This window comes from Diachasma alloeum, unplaced genomic scaffold (assembly GCF_001412515.2).
Source record: "Diachasma alloeum isolate Michigan unplaced genomic scaffold, Dall2.0 Dall_scaffold_00280, whole genome shotgun sequence".
NCBI lineage: Eukaryota > Metazoa > Arthropoda > Insecta > Hymenoptera > Braconidae > Diachasma > Diachasma alloeum.
In genome coordinates, this window is record NW_021680419.1 from 1,554,526 (window position 1) to 1,568,490 (window position 13,965).

At 34.6% G+C, this 13,965-nt stretch overlaps 2 protein-coding genes across 2 annotated transcripts in view; one reads left to right on the forward strand and one right to left on the reverse strand.

Annotated features, from left to right (window-relative positions):
- The window catches only part of LOC107038359 (conserved oligomeric Golgi complex subunit 7), a 69,214-nt gene extending 64,531 nt beyond the window's left edge, over positions 1–4,683 (reverse strand). The window contains exon 1 of the mRNA XM_015257407.1: positions 4,348–4,683. Within this exon, the coding sequence (XP_015112893.1) occupies positions 4,348–4,395 (48 nt within the window). The 5' untranslated portion in view covers positions 4,396–4,683. The remainder of the gene's footprint in view (positions 1–4,347) is intronic.
- A 178-nt stretch (positions 4,684–4,861) lies between these two features.
- Positions 4,862–13,325, forward strand: LOC107038361 (nanos homolog 2). The gene is made up of 3 exons (XM_015257413.2): positions 4,862–5,308; positions 10,993–11,215; positions 11,321–13,325. Exons 1-3 carry the CDS (start codon positions 5,134–5,136, stop codon positions 11,469–11,471), a joined length of 549 nt encoding a protein of 182 aa, XP_015112899.1. The 5' UTR covers positions 4,862–5,133; the 3' UTR covers positions 11,472–13,325.
- The last annotated feature ends 640 nt before the right edge of the window (positions 13,326–13,965 follow it).

Sequence of the window (13,965 nt, forward strand, 5' to 3'; positions counted from 1 at the left end):
CCCACAAGTGTCTTACGATTCCCACAAATCATTTTTAACGTAAGTTATCATCAGCTACGATTTCTCATTTATGTTCATCCGCAATTGTTTCATAAATTTAAAAAATGATTTTCAAAAATTATGGATCTACTCATTTTTCACAACAACTCTTCTCATTTAATTGAAAATAATAATTTTGTGATTAAGTAAAATAAGGAGATGTGTGTTGCATTTATATTTTCTCAGATTTTAATTTCTCTTCATCCAAACTGATGTCTCTCAGGAACTAGTGGTTGGAGGCCAATCAGACTGGGGCAGTAGCAAAGCCAGGAATTTTTTTTGATGCACTATTATCGAATTTTTTGATCATTGGCCATCAGAAATTATTCCGTTAATCTCCTGCCAATGGCCAAGACCACAATTTTCTTGTAGTTATACACATAGTTAACACTCTCCATAGAACAAATCTCTAGATATCCGGTCCCAACTACTCTTAAGGTTCTCTTTCTTTTAATTGATCACAAAATTTCATACTTCCGATGAACTCATTGCGCCTCACCGAACAGTGGGTCGAGTAAAACGAAATAATTGATAGATAATCGTTTATTTTATAATAATAAAAATAAGACTAAGACATACCAAATGAGAAGCGTAAGAACTTTTTTTTTAGAATTAGTATTGTATCGCATATCAAGAGAGCAAATGAAGAAAAAAATAAATAAATAAATACATGCTGAAAGCACTCTGTATTGCCTGTAAAAGCGTCCTAGTGTGATGAGAGAGAATCAAGTATCAAAAGAGCAATAATAAATCAAGTATGAGCCGATGAAAATGGAAGAAGCCTCTTGAAAAATTTGGGAAAATCAAATGAAATTTTGAATGTCATACTAGGACGCAAAAGACCACTACTCTAGCAAGGGTATACGACTAGAAGTATTAAAACAAAAAAAATATTTAACGTTAATTAAACAATTATATACGGTCCAAAATGAGTGGCCATATTTTTGAGACAGCAATTACCGGTCGCGCACTCGTCTTACATTATAACCATTATTTTCCATTTTATATTATTTAATTTGTATCCGTTGTATTTAAGACACCCTACACGCATATACTATATATATACATATATATATAGAAAAATATAAATAAATGGATTTGAAGTGAAAGAAGGATGATGCAAAAAAAAAATAGGTCGTGGAACAATTTCTCGAATAATTTCATTTTGTACAAATTTGTAACTTTAATTTTCATTAAATTGAGAGGACGATGGAAATCATGTGAAATTGACGTAGATAACACTGAAACATGTGGGTACTAATTAGAATTACGATGAAAATATGAATCAAGTGAATATGAGCAAGGAAAGGACTTTAATCCCAGTATAGCCGTTTTATTATTAAAGAAAGAATAATAATAATAATCATTGAAAAAAACTTCTTGTTGGCCATTCATTTGAACCTACTTTATGTCGTGATCACGAATTATTCATTGGTGCACTTTGTTTGTTAAAAAAAATGCATTGCAAGTGGTAATTTTGTCGTGTGGGACGTGAAAGTGGTGGAAATTGCCATTTTTTTGACAACTAATTTCCCTTGGAGAAGACTGGACGCGGAGTGACTGAGATTATGGCAATTAATGCTATTTCCAGTGAATGAAAAATGAACAAACAGGTAAAATTTCATGTGCACACATGACCGCAGGCGTCATATGTCTGAATGAAAGAAAAAAGACTATTCAAAGCTGATTGGGCTTTATAAAAATACGATAGTACTCTATTGATGCTATCGTCTACTCATGAGACTAAAAAATTGATATCATAATTATGTGTCATTTGATATAAACAACAAAAACAAAAACAATTAATCTGATGATTAAAGTGAATAAATTAATTAATAGTATGTATCATCGTTTTATACTAAAGAAAACTTGAATATAAAACGTACATTCGTGTACATTCCTAGGTATACACTCTAACATTTTCATACACATTTGCATAAAACATTAGCATTTTGAAATGAGTAAAATGGAAAAAAACAAATCGATAATGCTGAGAATGAACTACCGGATCACTGAGAATTCATGGAAACTTTCCTCATTCCATTTGATCATTAATCATTTGTGCAACATAATTTGCGTGTTTTCATCTCGACAATTTGTGTAATGATATACAAAAGTGAAAACAAAAATCTATTTATGTGTGAAGTTGGGGAAATTTAGCTTTCGTAGTTGAGTGGAATGAGAGGAAAATTAATTTATTGTTTTAAAAAAATATATATCGAGTGCTGCACCTGAATCAAAAACTCGTTTTTCACCAGTTATTCTAAAGAAATTGAAGAGAATGCAAATGTCTCTCGTTTCCCGCCCCTATTTCTCCATTAGAATGTCCGTAGGAATCACCCGGTCTCAGTTCCACTCGACTACCAAATAGTCTAATCATTTTGAGACTCTAAACTCTATTGTAACTTCTCAAACTACCGAAATTAAGATTTAGGAATAATATTGTGGTTTATTTTCCGCCGCAGGACTCCATCTGTCACCGATTAAAATTAGTATCTCGGAAATTTGATAGCGAGAGGAATAAAAAAATCGATGAAGATAACATTAAATGTTGAATGTACAAAATCCTTTGATAATTCCTTTGTATATTTTACTCCGATACGAAAATAGACAGAAAATAAAATGAACAGAAGATCACCGTAATGCAAACATCGTTGTAAGAAACGTTAAATTAGCCAAAGTTAGTGTTTTTCATTTTTAAGTAGTCGCAGTTATTTTCTAGCTACTTCCTGGAGAATTCCGAGCAATAAAATTCACTCAACACTATCATCACGAGTGATGATTATGAAATAATCCTGAACTGTTATGAATATTTTTTTAATTTTCAGCGGGGTATACATAAATCAATGAAAATTAATCGTGGTAAGTTGATAGACTAGGATTATCTTAGGAAAATAGAAATTTGAAGAAAATGTATACATACTAATGATATAAATAAAGAATATATATTGATGGAATACCGAGACCGCAATTAGAGATTTGGAGAAAATATAGGGGACAAAAATTACATGGAAATACATGCATGGAAATGACACTAATATTATTGTTCAGTGAAGTTGAGGGCTTGCATTTGAAGTGTGTAAATGGCTGTCGAGCTGAACGGATGATTGAAATGGGGTGAAATGAAAAGGGAAAACAAATATGATCAGTACGTGTAAATGTTTGTAAACAAATTATGAAACATTATTTGTTCAGTGCCTATATATTTACACAATAATAAATATGAAAAATAGTCAACCAAAAGTGAAGCTGAGTGGCAATTTTTTTATTCCTTTCCTTTTTAAGAGGAGGCATTTCAGGGAAGAAGTCTACCAATTTTCAAGTATTGACGACATCGGTAGCGAAGCTGTAAACCAGGTCAAGTCGATTTTGACTTTTGACCAGTTATTGATCAATATCTCGGAATCTAAGGGACATAGCAAAATTTTTCTCATGAACTTTTTTATAACCCTCAATTGGCTCTACAAAAAAGATTTTGACAAAAAAATTTCTATCTCTTTTAGATTCCGAGATATTCTTGAAAAACAGGGGAATAGTCAAAATCGACTTAAGGTGGAACAGAACCCCTGTGTCTATATGAACTCTTAGAATTTTCTCCGGCAATTATTGTATTTTAATTTATGAAACTACTTCATTGACTCAACAATGCAATTATCGAGTCGATAAAGTAATTTTATAGATATAGGCGAGGATGGGGTAAAATGGACACTTCTGACTTTTTAAAAAATATTCATAACTCAGAAACAGATTTATCAGTAGAGCTCAGTCTAAGCTTATCACAAAGAGAAATCATTGTTCTTTCTATTGAAAAATAAAATTATTCCATTTCCTGAACAATTCAACACGTCATGAACATTTCAAAAAAATTCAAAAGTGTCCATTTTACCCCACCCTCCCCTAAAGTAATAATTGCAGGGGAAAATACAATTCTAACGGCCATCGTTTTCTTGAAATTTTTAAACAAATTTCCTGCTCAAAATTATTAATATTTTTTCAACCCAAAGCACATTGATCTTCATCATCACGTCCTGGAGATTAATGTGCTTCGATTTTTTAAAATATCGATAACTTTCAGCAAGAAATTTGTTCAAAAATTTGGAAAATTAAGAGCATCCTGTTACCCCTTAACCCGGTTTACCGCTTCGCTGACATGTGAAAGTCAGTTTTTCGAAACAAAAAAAAATGAAATGAAATTTAACAATTTTTTTTTATTCTCAATTTTCTTTCCGCCTGATGAGGCCTGATTCAACCTTAATTGCACAATTCAGCCATGAGATATTGATAGCTTGAAAAAATTCTTCAGCTCACCGTCGCCGCGTCGGATTCTCCATTTTGTTCGTAGTTCGTCCTTCCCATTTATCCCGGAACCTCGTCCACTTCGACGATCCCAAAAGATAACCTTTTTCGCATGAGAATAAATTTCCACCAAAAAATGTCATTCAACATTTTCCCCCAAAATCACTCTTCCCACGGACTACCGAGTATTTGAGAATTGCAAGATCGTCCTGTCACATTACACTTCACCACTGAACATCACTCTCTCCCCTTCGAAACCCGTCCATTGTTTTCCGCAATTAACTCTCTTGCGATTGCACCTCACCGATGAATAAAAAAAACCCGACAAATAAGTCTCGGATTTATCAATTCCCCTCTATTAATCACGCATTGTTGAAGAATTTCGAACGGCGAGGCATAATACGCCCTCCATTAGGCCCCCGAGCTGCCCCGCAATGGCCAATGAGCACCAACTTCCCCCCCCACTCCTTCAACCCCTTCTACCATTCTGGACTCTCCTTGGGTACCATTTCTCGGAGATGCTCTTCTCAGTTCGCTCGGCAGCCCTCAGCCCCTCAGTTTTCATCGAAAAGTCGCAAAGTGAAAAAAGACCATCCCTCGAACGAGAATTGTCGAGAAATTTATACCAGTGAACTGAAATTTACTTCAAAAATATTTTCATTGTCTATCGCGTACCCAAACACCCGATGACAATTCAAATCGCCGATTATCACTAGTTCTTTGACGTTCGCCGGGGGAAGTTTGTGAAAGAAGCGACGAGAAGATAAACTACAGGACTAGTTGCGGAGAGAAATTAAAATGAAGCTCTACCGTGCCGGTAAATTAATCTTCACTGACGAGATGAATGTCGAGCACCTGATGCCGGACTTCACAAATTCACTGTACCCCCTCAACATGAGCCTCGAGGACGAGATCAAACGTCTCTTCGACTTCAGAATCGAGAATTGCCAATGGCTGCGTCCAAAGCCCTCATGTAAGTCACCAAATTTTCTACTTCAGCTGATTTTTCTTCCACCCTTTCCTCGTCCTACTAATTTATTCACAAATTCACTAAAAATGTTCGCGACGGAATCTCTTTGAGTGTTGATTACATTCTTTCACTTGAAACATGAGTTAAACCCCTCCAGAGATGAACTGAAATTGCCTCCCACCGGTGTTTGATTTAATCAACTCGACACTTTACTTTGTTTTCACCGATTCTTCACGTCACACTACGGTTTTCCCAGTGGAAATTGTGTCAATTGTTCGGGATTAGGACGTGTCTTTAATAAGTCTCGAAGAGGCATTTCCGCATTCAAAGTGCATTTATTTTTCCTCTCGCTGCCGGTGATGTGACCGTTCAGCCGCGTAGACTCTTATCACGCCGGTCTCGGGTTTCCATTTCTCTGACGGACGATATCCGGTGGATTTTTTTTAGCGAGAGGATTCCTCACCGCGCAATTGCCTTATTTTTCGCAATGGACCCCGTCTCTTCATTTCATTTTTGGGAATTCGGCCGCGAGGCGGCGATTCACGGACGCGTAGCGAACAAAAAATATTGTTCGTCGTAGGGTAAACAGGTCGATTTCTAGACGGGGGTCAGTTTCTGGACGATTTCAACTTGCATTGAATATTCCACAAATAAAATGAAAATTGTGTTAATTACACTGTTGGAAAATTACTCTTGAAATTTCAAGTAAAAAATCTTGACATTTTTAACAATGAATAATTTACGTGGAATTTCCTTTGATGTTGTTATCGGTAAATCAGTCAATTTTCTTGAATATTCAATGAAATTTGATTTTTCAGGTTCGTAAGACAATGAAAATTACTGAAAATCGTGAAATTCAGGCAATTTTTCCTCTGAATTTTCAATTTCGTGAAAATTCAATTGACTGTAATGCTAAATCGAAATTGTCATTGAAAATTCAATGATCATTCATCATAAAAACTTAATTTTATTGAATTTCCAAGATGAATCAGGAATTTCACGCGCAATTTAGTCTGAAATTGAATTCAAGTTCCGAATACGGAAAATTCAAATGCATCTGTTAGTTAAATTTCAAAAAAAATTTAACAGTGTATTTAACCTCTCCATAATATCGCTTGTGTATAATCATGTGATCAATTATTTTCTTCTATTGATCAACATTTAATAAATAAATAAAAAATATGATCCAGTCGTCCAGAAATTGGGGGTTTCGGCTTCATTAAACTATTTCTCAATTTAATTATCCTTTGTTTTGTTATTTTCACTTTAAACAATTTTTTTTTGCTAATTAAAACATTCGTGAAGGTATGGAAGCCATCATATCCCCATTTAGGGGATTCTATTATTTTAGATCCTACCACGAAACTCGAATTTCCTTAACCGTCCAGCAATTGGCCTGGTCACCCCACGGCCTAAAATAAATTTTCTAGCGCACATGATTGCCACCCTCGCCTTCGGCTCGGGCTGCCCTGATAGAGAGGATTAGTTATTGTTAACAAATGGATTTGGTTGAAGCCCAGGGCCTATTTCGTCTCACCAGATGTTCATTCGTTAAGGGGTAGAATGCCCTTAATTTTCTAAATTTTTGAACAAATTTCCTGCTGAAAGTTATCAATATTTTAATTTGGTTTTGGCTTTCTCCTGCAATTATTCATTGACTCAACAATGCGATAATCGAGTCGATAAAGTAATTTCATAGATAGAAATTAATAATTGTAAGAGAAAAATCAATTCTAAGATTCGATGTAGACAAAGGGGTTGCGTCTCCCCTTAAGTCAATTTAGTCTTTACTTGAGTTTTCCAAAGATATTTCCGAATTTAAGGAAGTTGGCAAAATTTTCATAATAACCTTTTTTGTAGAGCGAATGGAGTGCTACTAAAAGGTTTGTGCGAAAAATTTTGCTATCTCCATTAGATTTCGAGATATTCATTGAAAACTGGCCAACAGCCAAAATCTCCTTAAACCGTTTGACCACTTCGCTACCGATTTGTCCACCCCTAGATTCGCCTAAGCCAAATCTTCCGCTGTCGAATCTTCCGCTAGTTTCAGCTTCACGGGTTTGAATGAAAGTTCATGTTGTTCCTTTAATAAAACTCACAATATCTTCGAGACTAGTCCGTCCATAAAAAAAAAAAAAAATATTTCTGTAGCCCGCAAAATTCCCGACGAAAAATATTTTTTGACATTTCCATTGCAAATTTTATTAGCAGTGAACCGAACTGTTTTTATTCTCAAATTATATTTTACTTCAAAAATATGTAGCTAATTGAAATTTCAATGGGAAAACCGAATTAATTGAATAACAGTAATTTTCCCTCGGTGGTTTCCCATTGCAAATTTTATCAGCAATGAACCGAACTGTTTTTATTCTCAAATTATATTTTACTTCAAAAATATGTAGCTAATTGAAATTTCAATGGGAAAACCGAATTAATTGAATAACAGTAATTTTCCCTCGGTGGTTTCCCATTGCAAATTTTATCAGCAATGAACCGAACTGTTTTTATTCTCAAATTATATTTTACTTCAAAAATATGTAGCTAATTGAAATTTCAATGGGAAAACCGAATTAATTGAATAACAGTAATTTTCCCTCGGTGGTTTCCCATTGCAAATTTTATCAGCAATGAACCGAACTGTTTTTATTCTCAAATTATATTTTACTTCAAAAATATGTAGCTAATTGAAATTTCAATGGCAAAACCGAATTAATTGAATAACGGTAATTTTCCCTCGGTGTTGCCGAGAAATTCGGAATGCCCCAAGAATTCCATTTAAGAAAATCAACATTCCAGTGTATTAAACGCTTTTACACTTTTGACAGTTGAAATATTTATTTTTCGGGCAACGAAACACAACACAAGCTCTCAAAGGCCATCTTTGTTTTCCCCGAGAAATTCTCTTCGTTTCAAATTTCTCGAAAAGTCCGTGCTGTTCTCTGCGCCCATAAATATCAAGGAAATACCAAAAGAAATGAAAGGAAAGATGGAAAAAATGCGTTCAATCTTGACGCCTCGTGTCTGGCCCTCGCACCCCCCCCCCCCCTTTTTTTTTTTTTTTTTTCCTCGACACATGAAGTTTTACACAAAGAAAGGGGAAAATGGGGATTAGTCCTCTTGAAAAAAATTGAGGAAAGGCTTTCTCGGATTTTAGCATTTCACAATGCGTTCCCCAAATGCATGGAAATTTATTGCTCACTTGAACCACATCTGCAATAGCTCAGCGACGACACGCGTTGAGGTGTCTCTGGTACTCTGAAAGTCGACAAAAAAAAGTGGAAAAAGACCTTTCCGGCCGCTTTCCTCCCCCGATAAAGGGACAAGGCACACGCGGGGGGACGGAGAGAGAAATGCTGAGCGGTATTTTTTTTTCTGCACAAGAGGACATTCAGACCCGCTACGTTTGTTTATAAACTGAAATCCCGAGACTAGAGAAGTTATTGGGCTCACGCTGGGTTGTGGGTCTTTGGACGTTTCAATACATCAAATAAAATGTCAAATATCAGCGGAATAAAATGTCCAACGGAAATACGAGAGAATTTAGATTACGATTTTTATGGCGTTACACGATTAGTAAATTCTTTTTACTCTGAACGTAAATGGTTTCATGTTTTGGGAGATGAAGGAATGTTGCATTTTCACACAAAATATTGCATTTTTTAGGAGTAAAATATCTCGTTTGTTGAATATAACATTGCAAATTGTGAAAAATCTCCAGTTGTTATCATCGCCGCAGCTTTCTAAAGAAAAATAAATGAAACTTACCTTTCGATTAAAAGACGATGTGAAATTTTTAGTTGAAGAATAAAACGCGTCCCTTTAGAACTGAAAAAGAAAAAGTGAATTAGATATTCCTCAATCAAAAAAATCGTAACTCGATTCCACGAAAAATTGTAAAACAAGTTTTTTGCACAAAAAAATTCTGCAAAAAAGTTCAATCCTTATTCGGTTTACAGTGATTTGTGAGATCGAAGGGTGTATTCACAAAAATGTAGGAAATCTTCTAAAAAAGAAAAAAAAATCGCCAAGAACGGGTGTTGTTGCGTTTACAAAAATCAAAAATACAGAAGACACTGTCTTGCTTTTACAAAAATATGTGAAATCTCTGTAGTGCCAAGTACAGATTGATGAAGCGTAAAGATTATGACGCAACTCATATAAAACTGAAGAAATAATAACAATCATGAGAATGATATTAAAAATTTTTATCATCTCAAATTTGGAATTTCAGTTCCATGATTTTCATAATTTTTTCAGTTTTATGAGCTGCGTCGTAATCGTTCGTCTTTATTAATCTCTGCTTGGCACTACGGTTTGTCCGGTTTAACAACTTTTTCTAAACAGACCAACGGTCGCACTCGTTCGGGGCGAGTATTTTTTCACAAAAGACCTTTGTTTTTTTGGGAATAGATATTCCCCAATCAAAAAATCCGTAATTCGATATTTTCTGCACCCACAGCTCAGCAATGTACTCACAAATATGGATAGCATTGTTTATAAAATACCTCTCTCCTTCGACAAAGATGTAACTTTTTTCCCGCAAATTTCCCAGAACCCTGTGTACGAATTCACAGAAATGAAGCGTCGCGCGGTGCCCGATCAAAGCGCACGGCGAAGAAAAGGGAGTAGGGGATTAACGCAGCTCGGTTTGTTTACATTCTTCGTCGAGGCCTCATTCGCCACTACACCTTATTGAGTGGCCGGGTCGCGTCCATTTTGCTGTGCTTAGATTTAATGACAGGGGAGTTTTGTTTACATTAGCGCGTTCTACTCTGTTGGATACGAATTTATTCTCCACTCCGACATGAATATTTTTTTCTTGATTTTTTTTTTCGTTTAGAATTTGTCTTTTGGTATCGCATTCTTGTTTTATAAATATAGAATCGGCGTGATCTGAGGAATATTCACGGGAATTTTGAAGAGATTATTTCGTTACCTGTAAGATTTTTTTAGCGAATGGTTTTTTCAATTAATTTTGATTTTAATAATTACAAAAATTTATGTATTTTTCTACATTCCTATGAAAATCGTCCCAGTGATCGAACCTTAGATCATTAATTCTGCTGCGCCGAAATAATAAAGGAATTTATGCACTTTTGCATAAACATTCACGAGGGAAAGGCAGAAATGACTGTCATGAGAAAAATCATCAGCAATAAAATTAAGGGGAGACTACTATGAGTTTTAAAAGTCGTGGGATATCGAATTGAGATTTCTCATACATTGACGATGGATTATATGTCTGAAAACGAATAATTAGTGTAAAAAATTAATTGTTTATTGTTAAAAATAGTCCAGGGTCTCCAATTTTTCAGCTGCATAGGTTTCTTCTTTCAAGATTTTTCAAAAAATATGTGCAACAACGATTATGAATTTTTTTTTTTGAAATTCAGCTCCTAAACAAATAACTTAGTTATTTTCTGAATGAAAAATTGCACCATTCATGTAAAATAGCCCGAAAAATGTTTTTGAACGAATCGAGAATATATTTTAAATATTTTTAGGATAATTTTTCTTCCTATTTTACATTAACAATAAACAATGATTTTTTTTGCACTGATGATTCATTTTTGAACATGTAATCGATCTTCAATGAATGAGAAACCTCACTCCAACCGCCCCCGACTTAAAAATTCCCTCTACAAATTTTAATAATTTCACTTTAACATATTTCATGTGGCAATCAGCTGAGGAAATCATGGATGACTTCAGACGCAACGGCAGAGACTTCGAGTACTGCCCAGAATTGGAGAGGGGGGAAGTCCCTCCACACAACAATCGTCGCAAAAAGTCCAAGAGGCCAATGCCGACAGAGTGCGTATTCTGCAGGAATAACGGAGAACAGGAGTCCTACTACAAGAGCCACCTCCTCAAGGACGTTAATGGCAAGACGACCTGCCCTGTTCTGAAGTAATTATCTTCCTCATCATGAGAATTGGAATGTCAACAGCCAATCATTCCTTAATCATTCATTAAACATTATTAAACGCCATCCTATTTTTGTTCTTATTTCAGAGCCTACACTTGCCCTATCTGTGGTGCTCACGGGGAGGACTCCCACACCGTCAAGTACTGTCCTTTGAACAAGAACGGAGAGCTAATGCCAACATTCAACACCATGAAGCCCCTGAGGAACTCCACAGGCAAGCGTCGTTACAGTAAATAAACAAAAACGACTTTTTTACAATTCTAACGACGATGACCTCTCCCCAAAGTTTAACCAAAAACCTTACGAGATCATGACGTACATACCCAAAGAGTCTAAAGCTTCTGGTAAGCTCTTATCATGCGTTGATACTTAAAAAAAAAATAGTGTTAGAGAGATAACCAGAGAAATGTTGAGTATACATCATGTTTTTTTGATACAAGATTTTACAAAGTGCTGTTCTCCACGTTAATTTTGGATTCTTCATCTAATCTTAACTAATTATGAGTTTAAGAATTTTAGTATGTAATGATGAGGTAATTGGTCGATGATGAAAACAGCCCCGATGGCTTGCCAATCTAAGAAAATTATGATTTTCTTATCAGACTCAATGTTTACAGAGAACATTAATTAATTGTGTGAGTAATTTTATCATTAATTCGGTATTCATTAAATAGGAATTCTTCGAGGGTGATTAATGACTTAAATTAAGACATTCTGGTAATTATATTCAATCCTTCGTGGATTTTACAGTAGTTTTAGGATTAACAAGCGTGGACTCCTCGAGGGATATTAGTATGTGTACTACATTACATTTTTTGATATAATTAAGAGATTAGGATTGAAGGAGAAAATTGAGAAAGATTTTGAGGATTAATGAATGTAATTTTTATTCCACTAGCGTCAGGTTTCAGTTTTCTCTCGTGTCATTATACATTTGTGGCTTTTCCGGCGATACCATAATTTATCTTTTCTGCCTCATCAGCATCCGGAATATTAAATAAATAAGCTCTGATAGCGATACTTTTTTACTTTAATATCTGGTGTGATGAAGGCGAAAATTGTCATGTTTTTTACTAGATTGAGAATTCAAATTTTTTACAGTTTATTGTGCAAAAAAATCCAGATGAACTTTTGCCATCTTTTCAAGTCAAATTTTGCATATTTTTATTCCACTTGGTGTACATTAGAGTGGCTGAATGTTCAATAATGTTCTAGCCTTATTGTTTGGACTATTCAGCGGACTTTGATTGCAATTGGATGAAAATAGTGATTTTTCATTTGGGAAAATGGCAAGTGCAGCAGGAAGAAGAACAAAATAATGCAATTTCTTTTTCTTTTTTCGCCTTGCAATCATGAACGACTAGATTAATAAAATACTACAGGTATATCTTTAGTACAAAAAACGTACCCAGTACAAATTAAGTTTAATTGAAAAATACACTTAATTTTTTTTTCGTAAGATTTATTTGAATGGAATGTATTTCACGTCAAAAGACAGCGGGGGTGGCTCACACGAAATAATTAACAGTAAGGTTATCCGGTCCCCGTTTTGAATTGTCCATTATCAACTGCGAAATATCAATAAATAATACTCTTCATATTTTGGCGATAAAATTTAATTCAGAAAATGAATTTACACATTTTTTTTATGCAATTGTACAAACTCAATTTATTCACAATACTTTACATTTATTCTTCTTTATCACGTCTAAATTACTTTACTAATTAATCGATGAATTGACGAATTATTGACGTGAATAAAAAGAAAAATGGATTGATTATTAATGATGGTGAAACAGTTATGAAAAATCAATCCTTTATTTTTACGAGCTCTAAATTGTTGTTTCGACGCTCCAGTTGCTTCACGTATCTTATGTATAGTTTTTAATTTTGTTTTTTTCAATTGCAAATACGAATTTATCATCCTCTGCGATGATAATTATTATAATCAGGATGAAATGCCGCCCGCCGTACACTCATTAATTCAATTGTATCACTGCGTATTATTAGTATCTATGGTTTAATCAATTAAATGTAATAATATTTTGTAACGGTGTTTTTTAATACAGCACAAATGCAACACAGAATCAATTCGTCTCTTTTTATTTCGTCTCTCAAATTGAAAGATTTATCGAATTTTTTGTTGTCATAAAACGAGTGTGAAGTGCAGTTTTACTATCGCTGTGGATGATCGACTTCTGAATTATTGAATTTTCGCGTGACACGAACACACTATTCAATCGTTTGACATTTTACTCCCCCGTTTAATCGCATCCCAATCTCTTTCTGCATCAGATGCAGCATTGACCCACATGTCGTTGCAAATAGTTTCTCCGAAAAATTCATCAGAATTTATCCAGAGAATTGTTCATTAATTGTACTTGAGTTTAAATCAATTGATTCAACTTGTAACTGTCGAAAAAATTTTGAAAAGGGTTTGACTATTCTAGTTCGATATCTATTATTTCGCCGGCAATTCCAAAAATTTCTATGGTAATTCCCCACCGAAATTAGTGGTCAAGCACTCGGAACTCACTATTACGCAATGTATTGCCACTTTTCCTGTCACCTCTTCGAAAAAGTGGGTCACAACAGTTTTATAACATGATTATGAAAAAAAACCCATAGATCAGGTTTTTATGACTCATAGCGCGGGGTCATTAGTCATGACCGCTTTCATCTGAAATAGGAAAATGGAAAATAGATGAATCGCATCATGCAATGGATTAAA